At 35.5% G+C, this 25,612-nt stretch overlaps 1 protein-coding gene across 2 annotated transcripts in view; it reads right to left on the bottom strand.

Annotated features, from left to right (window-relative positions):
* The window catches only part of fam189a1 (family with sequence similarity 189 member A1), a 152,417-nt gene that overhangs the window by 27,708 nt on the left and 99,097 nt on the right, over positions 1–25,612 (bottom strand). For both annotated transcript variants that reach the window (XM_083550873.1, XM_083550872.1), the window contains exons 3-4: positions 12,408–12,518; positions 3,593–3,724 (exon numbers count right to left, since the gene is read on the bottom strand). In XM_083550873.1, coding sequence (XP_083406999.1) covers positions 3,593–3,724; positions 12,408–12,518 — 243 coding nt within the window. The remainder of the gene's footprint in view (positions 1–3,592; positions 3,725–12,407; positions 12,519–25,612) is intronic.

Raw genomic sequence — 25,612 nt, 5'->3', positions numbered from 1 at the left:
GTGTAAACCAGATACATGACGGTTTTCAAGCATCACGATTATTGTAATAACTGTGAGAACACACTAAGGGAGTTGTACAGGGAAATGCTGTTAAAGGAAAATAAATTAACAACGTTCAAAGTGATGTGATGTTGCAGAGTTACTGGTTTGTTATTTTCAGAGCGTTTTATTCCTGTGACCCTGCAGCAGTATGTCAATGTGAACAAATCTTTATTATTAAAAGAGCAATGCCACATCATTTTTATCCTCTATTGACAACTCTCTTAACTCTATAGACAACTCTCTGATCTCACCTTCAGTCACTGCACACCACCTTAGGGCAACCCATGAACAACCAACTGCTTTTTTCTTTTAACAATTTCACCTTTACAAAATTCATTCATTCTGTCCACACAGGTCAGGTACCTTTTCAGGCCTTCGTCATCTCAAGACTAAAATATTGCAACTTACCCTTGGTAACTGAGCTTTTAAAGACTGCTACACTCCTCCATTGGCTTCCTGTAGCTTCTGAATCAGATTTAAACCACTGATGCTTGCCTCTAAAGCCAAAAATGGACCAGCACCCCTTTACATCACAGCACATATCTTATACCACTCAATCCTCAACTACTGCTTGACTGGTCCCACCATCTCTTATGGTATAAGGAAGGCATACTTCAAGACACTTCTCTGCTCTGGCACCTTATTGGTGAAACAAACTTACACTTGATGTTTGAACAGCTCAGTTTAACCCTAGACTTCAATCAGCTTTTAAAGACCTCCATTATCCAGTGGTGCCCCATTGCTAAATGTACAGTACATGTAATATATTGAAGGTTGCGGATGGCCAGTTAATCCTATTCCCGCACTCACTTCTGTTAGTCATTCACCATTGTTTATTTTTCACACAATGCAGATTTATTAGCAATCTTTACAGAAATATACATTATATACATATATACGATTTAAACTCTACTGCTGTGTTTTATGTTAGCTGTTTTTTTTTTTCAGACCTAAATATATATATATAATATAAAGGGTTTTATTAATGCAGAAAACTTCTCTCAAGATGATATACTGTATAAACTTACTTGAACTTAATCCTACACCATGGCAATTTGTTAGTGTGAATAATAATTTTTATTTTACATTTTATACTTAAAAACTTTGCCAGTTATTTTTCTCTCTTAAACTTAATGAAACATAAAGGTGTTGATGCAAAACTTAAGAAACTAGTACAGAGTGCTTTCTTACACTGCCTTTCTTCCTGCCATCATTTTAAAAAAAATTTCAGCAAATTCAAAAAAAAAAAAAAAATTAATATTTACTATTTTAATGTATGTTTTGTGCAAAAAAAAACAAAAACAAATGTAAAAGCTAATTTAAGCTGGTAATTATTCAATAAATTAACAAAAACAAATATATATATATAATTAAATTTAAAGCCAATCCTTACATTTTTTAGTTAAAGTAAAAAAAATTTACTTAAAAAAATAATTATACCAATTTTTCTGTGCCATTTTTGTGAGCCCCACAGAGACATTAACATTAAATCCAACTCGTTTTTATTATTATGAGGTCATATGATCTATTCTACAGACACTGTAGACAAACACTGACAGGTAAAAACTAAAGGGAAAAAAAAAGCTTGTCACCTGATCAAACATACCACAGAAAGCAACATTTCCAACCTTATTTTTTGACATTTTTCACCCAAAGATCTGATACCGCTTTTATATAGAATATATAAAATATATCAGAATATCTCAGGAAATGTAGATACTCCTTACTTGGAATTCTGGACTGTTTCATTGCACGTTTTCCTGTTGCAGGAAAGATTTTTCAGTTTAAATGCAGATGTTGCTTTAGTCACTGTTTCCATCCGAATGAAGCGCCTCTTCTATGTATACTATACCACATGTATGTGCACACCATCACACTCATATGTGCCTGTTGAACATCTCATTCCAGATTCATCTCTTCAGTCCACTCTTGTGGGAAGAATTTCCAAAAGAATTTCAAGCTCCTGTGGGGATTTGTGTTCATTTAGCTACAAGGTCAGGCACTGAGATCAGGTGAGGGGGCTTCAGTTCTAGTTCATCCCTAAAGTGTTTAGTAGGGTTGAGGTCAGGGCTTTGTACGAGACACTTGTGTTCCTCCAATCCATTATTATTAACACACCATATCTACATTGGGCTCTTTTCATCCACAGAAACATTAGCATGCTGGAATAGGTTTGGGTCTTTTAGTTCTGGTGAAAGAAAAATGGAATGTTACACATACAAAGACATCCTATACAATTGTGTGCATCAATCTATGCAGCGGCAGTTAGATTAGTACCATATGTACTTGTGATGGTTCCGGGTGCACATTTTTGCCCATATAGTGTATAATGAAATGTCATTTTATGTTTATACATTTTTTTTGGGGTTCAGATAGTTCAGTCCCAATTAAAAAAAAAAGTTGGGACACTGTGTGTTATGTAAAAACACAATGATTTGCTAATTTCAAAAATATATATTTACAGTAATACATCTGGGAACTGAGAAGACCAGTTGCTCAAGTTTTGGGACATGAATATTGTCCAATATGTGTCTGATACAGGATTCAAATTGCTCAACTGTTCTGGGTGTCCTTTGTTGTATTTTTTGTTTTATGATGCACCAAATGTTTTCAAATGTTGAAAGACTAGGTCTAGACTGCAGGCAGGCCAGTTCAGCACCTGGACTCTTTTACTACAAAGTCATACTAGTGTAATAAAGGCAGTATGCAGTTAGCATTGTTAAATTTGAGACATTTTGCATGCATCAAATAAAAAATTGAATTGGGGTTGTATTGTAGTTTTAGTAACGCTAATTTTTATGCTAATGCACTCGTTCTAAAATTGTACTGTTTTTATAGAAACAGCTCATACACAATATGCATACTATAGATGCTACAAATAATCGAAGATTTTTAATAAATGGAAAAATATTGTTATATTTAATACCCCAGCAGAAACATAGAGGGATCTGCACATTTGCTGAGAGGTATGCAAGATCATGGTTGGCACCCTCCTCCTTGTCAAATTATTGTGGTATAAGAAAATAAGGACCTTCAGGATTTTTACAGCTTGCTTCTTCACACCCCCACGACACCCCCAAGTGTTTTATTTCTACTAAATTAATCCTTTTTTTCCCTCTGCAGTGAAAAGGCTTTGTTTTGTTACAGATGCTGTTGAGTCATTTACCGGATTAGCTTTATACAGCGAAACATTTTGGCCTTGTCAAATAATAACCATGAATCTACTTCAGCTGCATATGATATAAAATATTCAGTCACATGACTTGAACTGGACTCGTCTAAAAGTCCTTTTTGAGCTGATATTCTCTATGGTGGATTACTCTGTCTGTGTTGTTTATTTCAAATCGCTCATTCCAGGCTCAGAGCTCTAAAAACTCTCTTTCATATGAAATTCTGAGTGGTTAATAGAGATAATGGAGCTCAATAATTCCTTACATGTTGCCATACATTGGAAAACATCTGTCTCATACACACACACACACACACACACACACACACACACACACACACACACACACACACACACACACACACACACACACACACACACCTTCAGACGTAGGCGTATGGTATTGCAGTCCCTCAGTGGGTTGAGTTTGAGAGTCTCTCCTAAATTGTTGCAGCTGGAGCTCTGGTGCTGGAGTGTACAGCAAACACACACGCCGTCACTGTCAAACTTTATCTGCAGGGAGACAGAACAAGAAAACACACACAACACCGTCATCATTATCATCATTATTATCATTATCATCATTGTCAGATCTGTCTGAAAATCTATCAGCATTTATCCATTACCTGCAAATAACTAAAGAAAATAAAACCAAAAAAACATAGTATTGGAGATAAATAAAGCCACTTGTGCAGCAGATTTCTGGAGTGTTACTGTTGTGTCTGAAGAACACAGTGTCTCCATTTGACCCAGATTATAAAAATGCAACATCTGAACCCTGCAAGTGTGGGTTAATTGAGCTGAGCAAACGACTCCATTTATACGCCTGTCAGTGCCCGAGTGTCTCAGGAGGAGACGGCGGTGAAACGAAGCGCTGGGAAAAGAGATGGAACAAAGAAACACAACTCTTAAAAGAAAAAAGAGAAGACAAAATAGAAAATGACGGAGACAGACTAAAAAAGAGAAATGACAAGTTAGACAATGCTCATTTCTGTTCTAACGCACACCCAAAAGCGGAGTGAATCAACAAGAGTGAATCATTCCTTTTAAATAACTGAGTACGATGAAGTGCAGATGGTGTTGCTATAGCAACATTGATTATTTTTCTATCAGACTATGCCCTGAAATGATTAGTCTTTTTATACAATGGCAAATTTACAATGATTACAATGTTTATTTTCAATAATGAATAAGAATGAAACACTTCTAACAATTTAGAGTTACATATAATGTTGTGAATCTTCCATTAAACTAATTTGTCATTCAAAATAGTTAATAATGATAAAAGAAAACATATGTAGTCATGAGAAATTTCTGATTGTCCTGGAAGGTGCCCACACTAGAGACTCCTTCCTTTTATCAATGTTTAATAAATATCTCCTAACAGACACAATTCTCCATATTTCTCTGATAAACAACAACACATATGTTATTAGTCTTTTTTCTTTCAATAATTTTTAAGAATAAAAATGTATAAAAAAAATTATTTCTATTTCCATTTTACTTTAAAAATGTGTAACTGGAAGCTTCTATCACCAAAACTTAATTCCTTGCAAATGCAAACATACTATGGAAACAAAACCCTATTAGAAAATAAACCTGCACTACTGAGATGCTGTTATTAAAAATCAGTCAACACAGTCTGACCAATCAGAATTGAGACTTCAAAAGCACTACAGGAAATAACAATATATGACCAAATGATTTCTGTTTTGACATATTTATTGGTTACGACATATCGAGTTTTAAAATTATTATATACATGTAAAATGGGTTCCGTAAAGTCACCTGTAAACCTGCAGACATCCTTAGTGTGAGATCGCTCTTTTGTTTTCAGCTGGAAAGCGTATGAAATCATCTAATAAATCTTGATTCCACAGGAACTGCCCTGTTTTTATTTTAATATTATCCTGGGGCAAAACAAAATACTTGCACATGAATCCACTAGTGTGAGACTACATTTTCGAGAACAATTCAATGTCAAAAAGGACATTTCTGAAAAGGAAACACAATTACGCAGATGCCGAGTTCGACTGAATAACAAATAATTACTGCAATTCCCAAAAGTGGAATTAAGGATTTATCCACTTCTGGCTGTCCTCATCATCAAGCTGACACTAAATGAACAATCAAAAAAGAATCATTTACCTATTAACACAATTGTAACGATATCTAGCTTTAGCTGCGTCCCGGCAGACTGGAGCATGGTTTGTTTGGTGTGGATCCTAAAGACACTTGCAGAGGAAAAATAAATTTGCTAACGTACAAGCAGCTTTCATTTATATCACCATTTGATGACAATAACACGTGATGGAAATGCTGTTCATATTGTTAAACAATTTTACAGCCTTATTTTAAAACAAATCAAACGGTTATTCCAATGCAATTACCCTAATACATTATTGTTTCTATAGTAACTGCACACACACAGCGACATGCATATGTTGGTAAGGATTTACTATTCATTATTAAATCATCTATTGCAGTTACTTATTTTTTAATTGTTTTTATTTTTTTTACTTTTTATTAGGGCTGTCAAAATTAACGCATTACTTAAAAAAAATTTAATATAGATATTTTTTAATCAATACACATTTGTTTTACTGACGTACCAAGTCTTAAATGAAGCACTAAAATCCGCTATGGTGCACACATCCGGCAATAAAAACCGTCTGTGTAGAAACATAGTAAAAGTTCAGTTTGGTGTCCTGATGATTTACGTAATTTAAAACACCATAATTACTTCAAAACATTTACAAGGATACTTTGTTTTCATGCTCTATGTTGAGTTTGGTTTCACTAATAATAAACATACATTTGCATAAAGCATTTATATTTGTCCATGCCCATGTTGATTACTTAAAAAGTATTAATTTAAGGTACAGTATATTTATAACACATTAAAATGTATGAATAAGTTGCGATTTATTTGAGTTCACTCATGACAATCATAAGATTAATTGCAATTAAATATTTGAATCGATTGACAGGCCAAATTTTTATCCATACTGTATAGCTTTTCAACAATTCTCTATAAAACAATCTACCGTATTTTCCAGACTATAAGCCGCTACTTTTTTCAAACGTTTTGAGGCTTAAACAACAAAGCGGCTTATTTATGAATTTTTCTTGGGTTTTTCCCGGTTTCACAAACTTCAAGCCAAAAAACTGAACCCCATAACATTAGACCAATTAAATTTCCGAACGGAAAGAAAAAACGTACCTCACCTGTGTTCTGAGCTGCACGGCATCGGGAGAAAAAAAGTTTTTCTTAAACGCACGACGATGCCAAAAGATAAACTCCCGAGAGAAATTGTTGTGAAAGGAAGGAGGAAGACAGTGAACAATGACTTTCTTGGTCGGCTACTGTTTAGATACGAGCCTTGTAACGTGTTGAGTCATGTTTAAGGGAGAGCTCGCTAACTACAGTTGCAACAGAAATCATATACGCATAGACAGGTTTCCAAAACTCGTGCTTTTTTATTTTTCTTGGCAACAGCGTTACGGGTTAGTCAAAGAAACTTAGAAATGAGCATCAGAAAATAATAATGACATATTCCTCAGTCTTGCACACATGCAGTAATACCGGATAATTGCAGTGCCAGGCTATTCCCAAAATACCGCTCTGCTCCTAAAGGAAGCGCAAAATATTTCACCCGTTACACCGTGTGTAACGTGTCTTTCGTTAAAGCCTGTGTAAAGTACATAAGTTTCAGTGTAGACTTATAGATAGACAGGTGCGGTTTATTTATGTTCAAAATAAAAATATTTGTAAAAATTCAGTGCTTAATATTCGGCTTATATATGGGTGCGCTTTATAGTCCGGAAATTACGGTAGATTTTTTTAAAAATCTCAATTTATCATCTAAAAATAATAATTATTGTTAAGTTTTATTTATTCCCTTTAGACTTTTTAACTGTAGGCTAGCACATATGCACGTGAGTTCATGACAGGTGGCTGTAAAGTTTCTTAGGTTCAAGTATGTCAGCAGGAATGAGTGGCATTTTTTGTTAAAAAAAAAGGGAAATATTCCCAGTACTTTTCTGACACATGTAAAGAAGAACATCATGGTAAAATCATGTCCTTGGGAAAAAAAAACACTATCAATCTCTCTCTCAAATTCTCTTAAGCATAATAATTTCGGGCCTTTCGCGGCAGGGCGAAACACGTGCACTACGAAATACGAAGCGTGTATAGGGTGTAACCGTGTGCTTTTGTTTTGGTCTGTTTCCCATAAGTTGTTTTTCCATTCATGTAATTTCTTCATCCTTGTCCCATGATTGGTTGAAGTCTTCACGTGTTGTTTTAGGCACAGCTGTTCATACTTCCATGTCTAATTCATGTGTGTATATACACCCCTCAGTTTCTGTCATGTCTTCGCAAAGTAACACAGCAATTACCAAGTCATTTTGTTTCTTTTGTTTCATGCTTTTTGTATCTTGTTTCCATTTCTTGTTCTCTTTCCCTAGTTCACGGTGCTTGCACGTGGCCTGCACGGTTTTTGACCACACTTTTGCTGAATATATATATATATATATATATGTAATGATTAATTAACATGTATAGAAAGAGTCTCTGTATCAGTGCTTTGTAACAGGCATAGTTAAAGCTGTAACTCTTCAGAAAAGAGAAGTTTTTGCTAACAAGATAACATGACAAGCTGTGTATTATTTTCTATATTATCATCAAAGGAAAGTAAAAAAAATGACTTGTTATAGGTGAGATCACATACAAAGCAACAAGTGGAGGTAAACTGACTAAAGGACATGCATCGCATACACGTTTAAAAAAGGCAGAGACATTGCTGTCATTTGATAAAACGCTTTCAAGGCGACCTGTTGTAGGAAAATAAGGGTGATGGCGGTGCTTAATTCCATTAGATCAACATATTCATAATTGAATAGTTTTATCTAACACAATGTGTTCCTCAAGTGTTGGGAAAAATAATCGATTAAAATTCTGGGACCCCTACTGCCTGAATGACATCTCCTAAAAAGTGTCTGAGCACACTAATATAAAATGTATTCAGAAATTATTCAGACTCCCTTCACTTTTTTTACTTTTGTTATGTTGCAGCCTGATACTTCAAGCATTCAAATTGATTTAGTTCTCATTAATTTATACTCAGTACCCCAAAATGACAAATTAAAAGCAGAATTATAGAAATGTCTGTAAATTCAAAAAAATAAAAAAGAAATATCGCATGTACCGAAGCCCCTTTACTCAACACTTAGTTGAAGCACCTTTGCCAGCCACTACAGCCTCAAGTCTTCTTGGATATGACACAACAAGCCTTGCACACCTTGATTAGGGGATTTTCTGCCATATTTCATTGCAAGTCCTCTCAAGCTGGTTCAGATTGAATGGAAACTGTCGACCCTGCTGCTCAAAAAAAAACACCCCCACAGCATAATACTGCCACCATTATGCTTCATTGTTGGGCTGGTTTTGGGCAGGTGATACGTGTGGTCTACAGAGCTCACTCTTCTTGGTCAGCTCTCTTACTAGGGTCTTTCTTACCTGATTGCTCAGTTTGTCTTGGGTGACCAGCTCTAGGATGAGTCCTGGTTGTGCCACACATATTCCCTTTGAATACAATTATGGAGGCCACTGTGCTTTTGGGAATATTCAGTGCAGCAAAAACTTTTTGTAGCATTCACCTAATCTGTGCCTTGTAACATCCTGTATCTGAGCTCCGCAGGCAGTTCCTTTGACCTCTTGGCTTGGTTTTTGCAATGATATGCATTGTGAGCTGTGAGGCCTTCTATAGAGAAGTGTGTGCCTTTCCAAATAATGTACAATCAATAAGCTGTTCCTCAGGGGTGCTCCAGTAAAGGTTTAGAAACATCTTAACAATTATAAAGAACTGAAATGAGCTACATTTCAAGTGTTGTTGCAAAGGGTCTGAATACTGTACATGTACATGTGATATTTCAGTTTGTTTGGCTTTTTTTAGAAATGTACAGACATTTTTAGAATTCTGGTTTCACTGTCATTATGGGGTACTGAGTGTGGATTTATGAGAGAAAAATTTACAAAACTTAACAGACATAACAAAATTGAAAAAGTGAAGGGGGGTCTGAATAATTTTCATATACCATGTTAATCATTTCCTAACTAACTAAGGAAGTTCCTCCACCAAACCTACAGCATGAGGGCAAATGTCTCAAACCTGGTTTTTATATTCCTGGTGAAATTCGTGATTATCAGCAGGAGGCAGAATTGGAAATGTATTTAGTATGCGCTCTGTATCATCTTCACTCCCTCAATCTGAAACCTGAGAGCAGCTCGAGCGTTTAATTGTGTTTGTGAAAACAGACATTCAAACAAACAAAGAAAAATCACTGCATAATTACCTCGCGCAGTGAAACGAAGGCCATGGGATAATTAATTATCAAAAGAAAAGAAATCCAACAGAACACAGCAGTGATTAGGGATTTGGAGAGGATTGTGTGTTTGAAAATGAAGGAACAAACAAGGCTTTTATTATTTTTAATGTGGCCTGCTAATATGATTAGCCCTTTAACCACTTTTCCCTTTAACCAGTTCAAAAAAAAGGAAAACAATTATTTTGAGAAAGAACTACAAAAAAAAAGAACATCCCTCTTATACCACAGAAATCTGCCACTAATGACACTTCATACATTTGATCTATCTGTAGTTATAGGTGATGCTGTTAGTTCCTGATCTTGCTTACATAATAGAAGTTGAAATTATTTCCCACTGGCTTTACTGCTACAAAGCAATGACACTAGAGACTTCGTTCATAAATATTAAAAACCTCCTTAAAGAAAACTTCAGGAAAATCCTCACAAGATCTTTAATATAAACATTTACAGTATATTAAAGACATATATATATATATATATATATATATATATATATATATATATATATATATATATATATATATATATATATATATATATATATACCTATATATAACCTTTATACATATATACATATATATAACCTTTCTATAAGTGCCAAAGGACACAATTGTGCGAACACAGAGCCAGTCCACCATTCACTGCACCGTCCGCCAAATATCTGGATAGTTTTCTCTAATCCATTGTGTTATTTTACCGGAATGGACAGCGTTAGGAAGAATCCCAGGGTGGCATTTCAACCTTTGCTAAAATGCTTCCACTGGACTGATGAAATAGGCAGTCCTTGAATGCTCAGCTGCGTTATTCATTCAACCTAATGACATTCGATAGTCTACAGTCCTATCCAAAAAAACGCACCAAAAAACTCCTGTTAAATGTCAAAACGTTTCCCACTCACCCATTTTAGACTCACCTTTTTGACTCGGCATTTAGAGCGCCTGAGTTAAGTTAAAGTGATAAAATTCTGGAGTGCAAAGAGAATAATGCAAATTTAAATAAGAATTCAGCTCTTTAAAATCTATTATTAATTCTGTGAGACAATGAAATTTCACTTTTTAATTAAAATACACAATATCGTATTGAAGGCATTCGGTTTTAGTCATGCAGACATTATTACAGTGCAGGCTTAGATTAAGGAGAAGGTATATCTAATTTAATGGTATTACACTTGATGACACTTGATGGCAAAAACTAAAGCTTTTAATGGACTTGACAACAAATGAATAAAACAAATACACTCCTGAGAGCTCCTGAGTCACTGTTTAAATGCTACTTTCAAATGCTAAAGGAGAATATTATGGCTTGCGTCCAAGTTTTCATAATTTTTCAAAGTGGCTTGAGAGCAAATCTATCAGGCTCATGTTTTGGTTTGGTTTGAGTTGAGATTTAAAGCTAATACAGAATACTGTATTGGGTCTTTGACATCATCAACACTGAATTTAAAAATACTGAGTCTTCTTTCTGTAAAAAGCAACAAGTTTATCTACAAGGCTTAAACATTTACCAAAATCAAAGGGAAAAGTTATAAAATGGTCTAGTGGTTAGGATGGGGCGCTCTCACCGCTGCGGCTCGGGTTCGATCCCCGGTCAGGGACCCAACCCCGGCCACTTTCAGTGCCGGTCCCAAGCCTGGATAAATTGTGGAGGGTTGCGTTAGGAAGGGCATCCAGCGTAAAAACATGTGCCAAATCAAACATGCGGAGGATCCGCTGTGGCGACCCCTAACGGGAGAAGCCGAAAGAAAGTTTTAAAGGGAAAGTTATAAAAGAACTTTACCTACTTGTTTCACTCCTGGTAATTTCCTGACCAATTTTTTTGTTAGGGCCATTAAACACTTCCTATGTAGCATTTGGTTATGACCCAGTGTCTTGTTTTCCCAGGAGCGTGTTTGTATATGTTTGTTATTTCAAAAGAGATCAAGAATTACTTAAGCCTCTAGCTAACAGCTCCACATACCTGAATATAAATTGTGATAGTATTTGTGACATAATACCCAGAACGTCTGTCTTTAGCTATTTAGCTAGATATCCTTGCTAATGTTAGCACAAGCCAGTGCACTCTTAGTGCCGGTCCCAAGCCCGGATAAATGGAAAGGGTTGCGTTAGGAAGGGCATCCAGCTTAAAAAACGTGCCAAATCGAACATGCTGATCACGAATTTGGATGATCCGCAGTGGTGACCCCTAATAAGAGAAGCCGAAAGAAAGTGTTTATCCTTGCTAATGTTAGCATATAAAATTTATTTGACTATAATTATAGATTTGTGTTATAGTACAAGGTTTAGCTGCAGTAACATAAAAAAAAAGCAAAACTGCAAATTAAGACTTTAAAGGTATCAACATTTTGTGAATTTCAAAATTATATATTTAATGTATAATTTTAGCATATGTTAATGTAAAATAATGTTATATATGAAAGTTATAGCACATTTAATTAATAAAAAGAATGACAAGAAATGAAATATTTTAATAACTTAATATGGAAAAATCCAATTTACTTCATCAGGTTTGTAAGTTATATAAATTCTGCTGTTTGCATTGTTGTATTTTATCTTAAGTCAAAGTCTCTATTCTTGCAACACTAAAAGAAAGAAATTGATCTGCAAATTATTGTGATGGAAGTTTCAAAGTTAAATCTATAATTAAAATGAAAATCAATACATGAAATCAATACAAGAATCCCTGGATCTACATGAGCTGAATGTCAGGGTACTAAATGAGCAGGAAGTTTAGCTGTGAGGAGAAGGTGAGATAAGATCACTATTATTTCTCATGTTCCATCCTTTGTCTAGTTTTAGTGTCTCCTCACCAGTTGACAATCCTCAAGTGAGTTGACAAGCTGAGCATTCTGACAGGACAAGATGGCACCCGCCAGGTTCAACATCACGCAGACTGCAGACAGCAACATGAAGAAAGTGATCTGTGGTGGGACACCAAGAGAAAAAAAGAAGTACAAATTGTCAGTGACACCATCTTTTAACGTGTAAACAAACAAAACAGGATATAAAATAATGATGTCTCATTATTTCTACATCTGTTGTAGAAAAATTTATTTTGGTTTCTTCCATGTCACAGCTCTAACCGTTGTGTGCTCTAAATCTACTGCATTAGATGAGGACTTTGTCTGTTCAGGCAAGACAATGCAAAGAAAAAACTATTATTTATCACAAGTTTAGTGATGCAAAGGTATGAAAAAGTTAAGGAGCAAAAATCCACAATCTCTGTGGAATCGTTACTTGTTAATCCTATTTCAACTTTATAGTTTATTATATATAAATGATAGGAATATAGCAGATTAAAAGGGTTAATCAATTTTTATTTTCTGTCCAGAAGTAATACTGAATCAAGTATAAAGTGAGTGAGAGCAGGAGCTAACATTATATCACAGGTACACATACAAAAATGAAAAGTTATTCTATTATTTGATTAATAACATTAATACAAAAATGTATGTTTAGTTTATTCGTGTCTAAGTTACCAAATAACAAAATCCATTTTTCCCACAGATGTGACCTAAGTAAAAAGAAAAGACGTTGCTGATTGATTTAAAAGCCAAAGAGCACATGTGTCTGATCATCAAGCAATCAAAATAAATAACCTAGACTATTCACTTTCATCACACATTCTTAGACTTCTCTCATTACAGAAAGCAAACAAACAGGAAAATAGAGTAGCAGTTCACCTTCTGGGCTTTTTCCTCTCATTGCTCTTGACAAGCTACTTCTATTACAAGTAGACTAGAGTCTAAAAAACGTACTTGATGACTTATGGCTAGCTCGAGAAACCAATCTCTCCCTAATTCCCTTTTCCACACCCGATCCATGAATGCCACGGCACAGGTGATAGATTTCTACAGCGGAGAAGTCACAAACGTTCTAGTTCCTCGTCTTGCTCTCGCCGTTAAAAAACAATTCTCTTTATTTCACAGCTGACAGTCCAAGGATATGATTTGTGCGGAGAGAGATACAGAGACCGGTTTAAATCACACTGTTGTGCATGAGATCGAAATGGGCTCAGCTTTAGGGAGATTACTGAGCTGTAGATCAGCACTTGGTCTTCAGGAACGGCACCGAAATTTACTACCGCAGGCTTTCACCTGATGAGACATTAACCCTGCGACATAAGAGACGAGAGAGAGGTAGGGCGAAAGAGAGAAAAGGTGTGAAAAACATGCAAGATAAGCTTTAGTGCAGTTCAGACTGGGGCAAATTGGAAGATAGAGTGATCTGAGGATCCTCCACAGCTGAGAGAAATCACTGCACAAGCAGCAAAACACTGCACTGTGTTCAGACACATACACGTCGGATGTGCAGACACGATTTCAAAGCGATGCACTGATATGTAAGCTGAGATTTTCTGAACTTTATGTGAGTTATAAAGACATTATGAAAAGGTTGGAAGAAAGTAGTGGCAATTGTTGGTGTCTCTGGTTCAGGTTTGTAGCAGTAGTTAGCTTTAATTTGCTAAAAGCTAATCCAATAGCTTATCGTGTAGCATGTCAATCAAACTTTCACATTTTTCCACTTTAATACAACAACGGAGTTTATATAAAAATAAATTTTAAAACCAATAAGTAATTTATAATGTGATTAGTAATGTTTTGTAAGCTGTACATTTTGGTTATTACCAAACACAAATTGCTGGATAGATGTTACACACCTACAAAAGCGACTACAAGTGACATTAGTGTGAAGGTTGCGATTCCAGACTTTTCAATCTCCTGAAATGTGAGCAGGGCAGCTACCTAGAAGCATCCATAATCCCCAAGAAGTGCTTCATATAACGCTGAAAAAACACTTCAGATTCCATTTAGTGTCATTCAGGTCTTCTGTTCGGTTTTTCATTGAGGAGAAAATGATAATCGGAGCTCATGGCACATAGCTCTGCAGGTGGAATCCTCTTTCAAATCGTAAAAAAACTAACCACATAAAGCAAATGTCTCCATCTGTATCATTCAGAATGACTGCTGGAATAAAAGATCTGAATTCTTGACAGTACCGATGCTAAATCTGCCGTTCTTTCATATAAAAAGAAAGCCGACTGCAAACTCTATTGATTTCTGTCATAATTAGGCTGCTGGAACTGCTGGCAGAAGAACGTTTGTCTCTTTTCAAGAGAGAGAGAAAGGAAAAAAGATTGAAGAAGCATATCTGCTGAAACCTTTAACAGAACCTCAGCCTCAACAGAAAATGTACAAAGAACCTCAAAACAGCAGAACTTTGCAAGAGGAAACGATGTTTGCACGTGTAGAGATTTAATTTAATAAACATAAACAGTGTATAAAATTTAAATTAATTCAAATTACATATGTACTTTCAGTCAGAACTCCCTCCTGAGTTATTTCAGATTCAATAGAAATAATAATAATACCACCAATACCAATAACAACAACCAACTTTTTTTTTTCCTATTTTATCATTTCTTCTTCTTTTTGTCTGGGGAGGTGGTACTGTAGCTCAGTGGTTAAGGTTTTGGGTTACTGATTGGAAGGTCAGGGGGGTTCAAGCCCCAGAATCACCAAGCTGTCACTGTCAGGGAGCACCCTGCACTCCCGCCCGCACATGCCCCGCCAACACGGAGCTTCTCGCCTGATTACTAACCCGGCGCACCTGACTTCTCTCAGACTCCCTCCCATATTAAGCAGCTTCGCTTCCCACCAACACCGTCCGTTATTGCCCTTATGGACTCAAGCTATCAGCTCTACGATTCCCTTTCTGCTGCCAGTTTTGCTTGCTATTTCGCCACGCTACTTTCGATACAGCCCTTTTGCTTTCGCCGCTTCGCTCCGGGTTTCTGTTCTGGTTGTGTGAGTGCTCATTGGACTTTACATCATCTGTCATTAAAACCCTGGTTTTGCACAGCTCCGCTTTCCGCCTCGTCCGTGCGTAACAGTCACTCTAGGGCTTCCTAACATCGCTTAGATATGCAAACAAAGAATTTCACTGTGCTGTAATGTTTACATAAATGTGGTCTGAGAACTTGAAATTAGGGTTAATTCTTCTTCTTTTTCTTATTGTTATTAATTCTTTTTAATATGAACTTTAATATTATTATTATTACTAATATTATTATTATTACAAGTCAATAAAAAACTAAATAAATAATAGCAGTGAGAGAAAATGCATTTCATTGTCTCAATAAATAATGACAATAAAGATGCATCTAATCTAATCTAATCTAATTAAATCTCATATATAGAATGAAAAATAATGAAAAAAAAGTAAAATATAAAGAATTGTACTAGAAAGTCCATATGAGGAATAAATATTAAAAAAGCTGTTGTACTGTATATTATCTGAATGGTTTCTTGGTCAAAGGTGCAAATGTGAGATTTTGTCCTGAGAAAGCAGCTTCAGCTGCTATGGAATAATAACTTATAAAAGTGTAATGGCATCATTATGAGATTATGAAACTGTAACCAAAGCCCAGATGATGCCTAATTGTGTAATTTGACATAACTCAGAGTGATGGATAGGTTTCCTCTCCGCATTAGCCACACTGCCTGGGTTAAATGTCGTTTCAGAGCCCAAGCCCTGGCACACTAATTACCCAGCCTGTCTCCATGCTGCTGCTTCCTAATTACCATGTGGGATTCCATATCACTGTTTAACAGCGTCTCATTAATTACTGCCCCGGTGCCGCCAGCGTTCCAAGCACAGAGAGAGACGACGCCTTGGCGCTCATCGCTTGCAGGCGTGTGGGAGGAGCTCAGGCACCAGCCATAACTGCTTCTGTGTGATGGAAAGCTGACGTTAAGTCTTGCCCTTGTGTCATAAAATTGCTTGATGTTAAATTTCATGGGAATTGTGACTGAGATTAAATTAGGGTTAATCAGATTTGGTTTGATCCAAAGATATCCATTGTTTTTCTAGCGATGGTTAGAAAAAGGGCAGGAGAATAGACAGATACACTGTGTCTAATCTAGGTAACAGAGTGCAAAAATGTTTTGCTGAATAGGGCGTTGCCTCTAACCTACTTTTGGAAATCATTTTGCTTAGCGTAGTTATTTCTAGTGGATTATTAAATGAGAAGCTCTGACAGTTGCTACACTAATGCACTCATTCTGATTCATTATCACTTCCATTAATAACAGCTATTCACAGAGTCTTGTATAGTAAATGCTGCACAATACAACAATAAGTGAAATAAAAAAAAAAACAATGCATAAGGGTAAAATATATATATCCTCGTTATGGTGAAAACTTTTGTAAATAAATGTTTATTTAACATTTATGTCTCCAGTGACAGTGTGTAGTAAAAATCAGTATGTTTCCCACCACATGAAAGTCTTCTTTTTTGTCTTGGTAACTTCAGGAAAAAAAAAATTGGCAGGCTGGTGAGTAAACAACTGTTTATATCTGCTATGACCTAAACGAGAACAGGGACTGGCTTGTTTTGTAGATGATCCATTACTTAATATTTATCTGTAAATGGTTAAAATTACTTTGTGGCATTTTTGCTAATAAATTGCAATAAAATAATAAGAATATTTTTTTTTTCTTTTAGTAAGCCAATCAGTGTGGTTTAAGATGAATAAATCCCTTCAGACTTTGCTGGTAGATATTAAAAAAGGTAAATAATCCAATTAATTTTCATGATTTCCCTCTAACAGCACAATCCGGTGTGTGTTATTCTTCACATCACTGATACCCACTCATCCTACAGCTTTCCTTTATAGCATATACAACATTTTACACAACCATCTGAGGTCCAAAGCAATAGATAACCTCTTACCTTTAACTGGATCATTTTAAATAGTCAAATTTGAACAATAAAATGTGACTATTATCAGTATACACACTTAGAAATAGAGAGAGTTTTTCTTTATTGTAGAACCTTACAACTGAGTCGATGATTTCAAGTTAAGAACCCAGTGGAACTACCCAAAGACACAGATATTTCATTGTCTTCAAGGTTGTATAATAATGAAAACAGTGTAGTTTAGTTTCCAGACACCAGTGCACATTTTTACATGTAATTATTTGCAATGCGGCCGTTACCCTAACTGTGGAAGAGTTATAACCAAAAATATTTTGTATTCAATATTCCTATGATGCAATATAACAAAATAAAACAGTGTGTGGGTGATGTGTCGTCTCACTTTCAAACAATTAAATTCCTCGTCAACACCAGAGATGAGAACTACAAATACTTTAATACTGTACGTAAGTTGATTTTTTTCTGGTATCAGTACTTTTCTTCACTATTTATTTTTCAGACACATTTTTACTTTCACTTTCTACTTCTTACATTTTCAATTCCATTGATGTATCATTTTCTGGCTCCCACACACCACAGATGTAGGCTAGTTTATGAAGCTAACAAGCGCGGCAGAAGGCAACAAAAAAGTATGTGGTTAACATGGATGAGACAGAGGGAGTCAGCGATGTAAACCTGACTGAGAACAGAGACATTTCTGATCAACTGATCATCATCTTTTCTCTGCTTGTGTTCTATATGATGGATGTTCAGCCTGGATACATTTATTAGATAACAAAATTTGACATTCTTTAATATTAATATATAAATTTGATGTGAGGTCCAGTTACCAGCATGACACTAATACAAGTATTTGTCTTTTAAAACATAAGTATCTGTACTTCTACTTGAGTGAAAAATGTGTGTACTTTTGCCATCTCTGCTCAACAGTACTACTAATGACCCAGAATAATAAATCTAGACTGCAACTAACTAGGTTAGTTAGCTTGCTAAGAGTGTGGTTATGTCTACAGCATGCACAGTGTGTGAACTATTTTCCTTTACTCAGTGATACATCTGTAAGAGAAAAAGCATAAAAGCAGCCTCTCTTAAAGTCTAGAAAGCCCTGATGCACTAGTTTGATATTTTATTGAAACGCACACTTCAGGGTTTTAGTAGTGGTGGACCAGGCCTGCTGTGGCGCGCTGCACGTGTGTGTGAAGTGTTACAAAGCTGATGCATTATTTAAGCAGTATCCAGCAGAATAACAGACTGACATGCAATGTCCCATATTCAAAGTGCTGACCTTCGGTTTTCATCTCGCTGTGCTGCTCTGTCAATGCCAATTCTGTCAGTAATAATCAGCTAATTGCTAGTAAAAGGAGATAACTAGCATTTATCTTTTGCTGTAGTTCCTTGTGGCCCGGCTGTCTCTTCTTTATAAAATCTTATTTCTGCTCATCAGCAATCTAATTTAGGTTATAGATCAGATACAATGCCTGACACTGTACCTACAGACATCGCTGCATCAGTCTCGAGGTCTCTCTCACACTTCTGTGTGGATAACAAAGAACAATCTGAGATCTTTACTGTGAATTACATGTGACTGACTGAAACAACATGAACGCAGTCTTCCTCTGACTAAACTCTTCCGAAACTGTAAGAAGATAAATAAATAGTTAAGGAATAAATCACATCAGTGCATTCGTGCATACACAGTCAACCTCCAAAATTTGGTAATATTCTTAAAAAAGCATGTCATAAAGTGTTTTATTCCACTTATACCCACAGCGATTTCCTAATAATTGCGAATTATATTATAAAACAATATTGCATCCGTTTTGATATGTAATGTCATGTTTATGGAACAAGCAATCAGTGTCAATTAAAGTTATAAAGATAAAAACAATGAACAGACTGTTTTTGTTACACCATAATGTTACAGCTTCACTTCTGAAAGCTAAAGATCGCTAACACAAAAGACTCCTTTTATAAATGTTAAATAAATCCCTCCTTTATTGTCACACACTTCAAAATGTCACCTGTATATTTATTGGACTGTGCTTTCTGACAGCAAGTTGTGTTTAGTTTCAGCTGATGTCCACATGTCTCACCAGATCCTTATCCAGCTCCTAACCTTCAGGGCCCAATCCATCAATGTCAGGGGCATAAACATGAGTAATTAGACACAGAAATTACACACACACACACACACACACACACACACACACACACACACACACACACACACACACAGAATCCAGATGCAATCAAGCACAGGCTGTTAATGACAGCATTGACAGATCATCACTAATGGTGTCACGGTACACACAATTACATTTTCAATATCCTTTTTCATTCTGAGGTCAAGATTTAATTTTTGACGTGTTGATAAAGGTTATGTATTATACAGGCTCATTTGGCTCTGAGATGTTTGATTAAACTTTACATTTAGCTAACAATTTTATTTATTTCAATTCTTTTTGCATTTTTTGTGTATCTCTTGCTACCCAAGAGCTGTATTCTTTGTAGCATGATGTGTTTTTTTTTGTCTTAGCGTAAAGAGAGTAATTAAACTTTCTGAATAAGAAGTAAAAAAATAAATACAAAATTACTAATTTATTTGGGTTGTAGCAGCAACCCCGCTTCATTGCACCACCTCATTGCTTATTATTTTCTTATTTCCATGCTTCAAGAGTTTGTTACTCCTTACATGTCTCAAAAGAAATCAAACCCCTTAAATCTTAAATCATTTCATTTGTATTCAATCTATTTGGGCATCGTATGCTAATCTTTAGAGCATCTCAGATGTTAGTGATGTTAAAATAATTTAGTGAAATTCATTATGAAACTGATCCGAATATGTGATAGAAGAGTATCTGCAAGAGTGAAAGGGAAAGTTTATAGGACTGTGGTGAGACCTGCCATGTTGTATGGTTTAGAAAAAGTGGCATTGAGTAAAAGACAGGAGGTGGAGCTGGAGGTAGCAGAGCTGAAGATGTTGAGGTTTTTGTTGGAAGTGACGAGGATGGACAGGATTAGAAATGAGTTTATTAGAGGGACAGCGCATGTAGGAGATTGAGATGGTTTGGACATGTGCAGAGGAGGGACATGGGGTATATCGGTAGGAGAATGGAGGAAAAGAGGAAGACCAAGGAGGAGGTTTATGGATGTGGTGAGAGAAGACATGCAGGTAGATGTTTTGAAAGAGGCAGATGTAGAAGACAGAGGGGTATGGAGATGGACGATCCGCTGTGGCGACCCCTAATGGGAGAAGCTGATCAGGATAGAGTGCTTACTTAATGAAAATGTGTACATAAAAATAATTGGTAAAAATTGGACTCTGGATCAGAAGTTCACATGGTAAAATCCAAGCACCACCACACTGCCACTTAAGCAATGCACTTAACCCTCAACTGCAGGTGTGAGTCGCTTTGGATAAGGGCGTCTGCCAAATGGCGTAAGTGTAAGTTCTACACAACACATTTAAAATTAAACTAAAAATCACTATTCTGTATAAGCTGATGATTCAGCTTATACAAAAAAAAAAGAAAAAATTTACAGAGAAAAAAAATAAAATAAATAAAAATGAATATACAGAATGTTCTTTTTTTAGCATAGATTTTTTAGCAAACAGTCTCTTTCCAAAGTCTTTGGATAATGCTAATCCAGCAAGAGCAAATCAGCCACAATCGTTGTGTGCGTGTGTTAGGGGCTGTCTAAACCTACTAACCCCTTATGAATGAATGCTCACCTTCTGACTTTTGCCTCTTACGCAAAACGTACCAAAAGCAAAAATAAATAAACGATAGTTAGCACAAAGTTGTGAAAATAAACATTGTCTAATAAGCGTCTGGCCACGAACACGATGAGGAATTACGGTCGTACTTGGACGATTTGGTCGGTCGCTTGTGATGTAATTTAGCCTGAAATAAACTCAACAGTGCAATCAATTAAAATGTAAAGGAGTCAGTGTCCCGGCATCTTTAACACGCCTTAACATAGTTATGATGCATGTTCCCTGGAAAAGTAAATTAAGAATAATTATCAATATCAATAATAACATAATCTGATTTTTTTTTTATTGTTTTAATAAACAGAAATTAAGGTGTGTGTGTGTCTTTTTTTCAGTATTCTGTTCATTTCTTTCTTTCTGAGTTTTTTGATAATTAATCATTTTAAACAACTATTAAGATTTATTAATTAATACTTTTTGTAAATATCTTATAGAAAGTGTGGTCATATTTTAAAGCAATCATGTATTGTCTGTATAAAGGGCTATAAAAAAAATCACAGGGTTATTAAACAGTGATGCAAACATATCAACCATAAAATAAAAAATCCTTAATAATTAACTATTTGATTTTCTTTTTGTTTGATAATTTACATGCAGTACACACACACACACACACACACACACACACACACACACACACACACACACACACACACACACACACACACACACACACACACACACACAGCTTATTTGACTTGATTTGTGTAACCGCATACACATTAGCTCTTTGGCTTAACTGGTGAGATATGCACGTTTACACTTCACTCATTCTCTGCATATTAACGCTGTTATGATGAGGTAAAATGTTGCCCCGGACTCTGACGCCTGTCCAAACAAACCCATTAAGTGTTATTGTTAATATTCTTAAGGGTGAAAAATCACCCTCCAGCCTCACAGATTTCGCCAGTGATGGATTCATTAAGGCCGAAATCTCTCAGCTCCACATCGCTTACACATCTATTTATTATCTGTTACCTCCAGAGAGAGCTGCTATAAACACACTGATATGACTGAGAGCAGCAGCTGGTTTTAATCATGAACGAGCAGAAGAAAATTTCTGAGTAAAACCGTAAGCTTAAGAGGATATAATTTTGCATACAACACAAAATCACTGAATAAATGACAGTGACATGAATAAAGCTATATAATTAAACAATAATACATTTATTTTCAGGTAAAAGGAATGACCTAAAGTGACCTTAGAGGATCTGTATACAGTACATTAGCCATCCTAATGCAATCTGCAGTTTGCTTTATTAAAACAGCAAGCATATGCTCTTATTGGAAAATGACCAACAATAGTGTGCTGCAATGAAGCAACTGAAACTGATACCTTTTGTGATGTATTCCTGTTTTTATGTTCATTTTTTAAAGTATACCATACACTTTATCTATTTATTTTTTTCTTTTAATGTTGCAGAACATCAAAAATATGTTAGTTTCTATTATTAATTACGTTATTGCATAAAATGCGACTCCTCTGGCCTGGAATTAGTGATGCATTACTGTCACAGGTGCTAATAAAGAAAACGAATCAACACCTACTCATCAATTAGTATAGAGAATTTAACACAATCATGCTATAAAGTATAAAGGTTAACAATCATAACTAATCAGTTGTACCTTTCAGGGTAGAATCATGACAATGGAAAGTGAGCAGTAGCAGCAAGCTAGGAAGGTATTTCCGCAGGTCCAGATAATTAGAGCATAATTAGAGGTTGATGGTATAGAACAACCAAAACAGCCCAGTGATTAAAACAGATTGAGGAGCACTATAGCACAGCAGGGTTAGTAAGTGATTAACCTTAACTATTATAACTGTGAATCAGTTCCTGTCCTGCGACACCTCAAGAAAGACCTCCAGCCAGTAAGGCAATAATCTGTTTCAAAAACAAAACAGGCAGGTATGGCTTGACTAAGTGTGAAAATGTAAATGTGAGATGCAAAATGTGTGATATGACAGCAGATGTAAAATTCTGCATCAAGCTGCTTTTCCTGACAATCACATATACCAGAAATATTATAACTGCTGGGAAAAAGATATCTAGTATTGAGTTAGACATAAAAAATAGCATGCAAATTTTAAAAGTTTAAAACCTGGCAACCTGTTTACCTTCATAGAAACTGCTCGTGCATGACATTTGCAATATCAATAATAACATCATCTATTTTTTAATTATTTTAATAAACAGAAATTGAGCCATGTGTCTTACTGATTTAAAATATCATTTTATGTAACAATAATTATACAACATTATTTTGAATAGTTAATACAGTTCCTAGAGAGTAATAATTTTAAATAACTATTTTAAAGTTTATTAATTAACACTTTTTGTGAATATTTTAAAGAAAGTATTGTGTTCATGTTTGAAAACAATCATGTATTGTCAAAAAGAAATCACTATATAAAGTGCTATAAAAAAATCACAGGGTTATTAAACAGTGATACAAACAAGAATAAAATATATCCTTAATAATTAAATATTTTATATGCTTTTTATTTGATAATTTCATCATCTTAATTAATATTCATTAAGTATTGCTGAATTATAAAAAGATTTTAACTAGGCTCACACACACACACACACACACACACACACACACACACACACACACACACACACACACACACACACGTGCACCTTTAAGGGTTATCAAGTGTTTAAGTTGCTTAAAAGGTCCACTAATGCAAGCACACTGTGTAGAAGAGTTTTCAGTTTCACCACAGAATTTCGATTGAAATATGAAAACATAGACCTCTGATAATGTATTAAATGTGACACTTTACAAAATAATGCTAATGATATTGGACAGTGATTAAAAACATATTTGCTTTGCTCTTGACATGGTGATCATTTGGAAAAGGTCTGATTTATACTTTGGCTATGAGTGTTGATGTGTTTTCATTTCCTAATCATGCAATTTCATTTTTGGGATTCGGCATGTTATGGGTCCAATTCAATTCATGTATTCAATTACTTTCCTTTTAATAATCCTTGTGGAATTCACAGTGGCAGCAGGCTGGGAAAAGCAGCCCTGAAATTTTCTCTCTTCAATCACACATTCCAGTTCTTTTACCAGACATTCCCAAACCTAGCAAGAGTTATAATTTCTTCAGTAGGTCCTGGGTCTGTCCTGAGGTCTCGAACAAGCAGGTGTCAGTGTAGGTGCCAAAAAACAACTTTAACTCCAAGGTTCTCCCGGACTCTCCAAACACACACACAACCTTTATTTATTCATTTACTACCCATAGCTGTGACAATAAGTGATGACAGAGATGTAGATGCACTACTCATAGACCCATATAATCCCAATTTCCCATCACTACAATGTATTTTCAGTGTATTAACTGAAGCTAAGGTACAGCATTTTCCTCTCAACCTAAATTGCAGCTCTTTCAGCAGGTTAATAAATAAATATATACGTTAGCATTGACTAGTGCTAAGAACGTTTGTTTGCTGTCTGCAGTGTGAGTGTGAGTGTGTGAAAACACAAAGACTCAACATAGCTCATCTTTTGCCACTTTTCAGAGCTAATCATGAGCATAAAGATGCAGCTACTCTTTGAATCTTGTACAACACTGAGCAACAAAAGAGTTTTCTTGTGCTGAATATTATAAAATATAATAATTTGTTTTCTTTCACCTGAAAGATATTTGTATAATCACAGAGCCCTGGTGTGTTTTAAAGATACTGTGTGCACGACCATAACACCAAAAATCCACTGCCTACCATGTACACCACATATATTTGTACAATCTATATACAAGATGTTTGTTCCGAGGCTGTTGCTTTAAGGTTATTAGTAGGTCACATGACCATAACATATATAAATGCAAAGTGTTTAAACAGATTTGGGTGTGATGAATATATGAATTGCGTTTATTTTTACAGGTCCTAATATAATAGGTATAATATTGTAAATATTGTACATTTTGTAAATATTGTAATATTGTAAAATAAAAATTTGAAAAGGTAATGGACATGGCTGATGTAATGAATTCGGATGTGACACAAATCCTCCCGATATGCCAGTAATAATTAAATTACAGCAACTCTCTATGAAACCATAACCCAGTATAAATATGCCATTTGTCAGCTAGCAAAAATCTCCAAGAAATCAAAGCCAAGAATAACCCCAGATGTGCTCTTATTCTGCAAAATGGATTTAAGTTTGTCTCTTGATATCTACATAGTCTTCTCAAGAGACTTCTCATTCCTGTCAAGCTAGCATGAAACTCAATTTCCTTTTCTCCACTAAAGTAAAGTGACCCAACACGCCAATCCAGAGGAAATAGATGTGCTGCGAGATTTGTCACTGTGCTGTGCTTCATTGCTGGGAGGGAGGTGATTTAACACACTTCAGACTCTCCTGCTGTCACTAAGCGCTTCACTTTACCAGCGCTTAAGGGAAGAACGCAGTCATATCACAGGAACCCAAAGATCATATGAAATATGGCAAAAAAATAAAGAGAACCAAATCGTCATGGCAGCTTTCTGTCATTTCTTTGCACCAAC

This window comes from Silurus aristotelis (assembly GCF_946808225.1).
Source record: "Silurus aristotelis genome assembly, chromosome: 9".
NCBI lineage: Eukaryota > Metazoa > Chordata > Actinopteri > Siluriformes > Siluridae > Silurus > Silurus aristotelis.
This window is presented reverse-complemented; position numbering and strand designations above follow the sequence as displayed.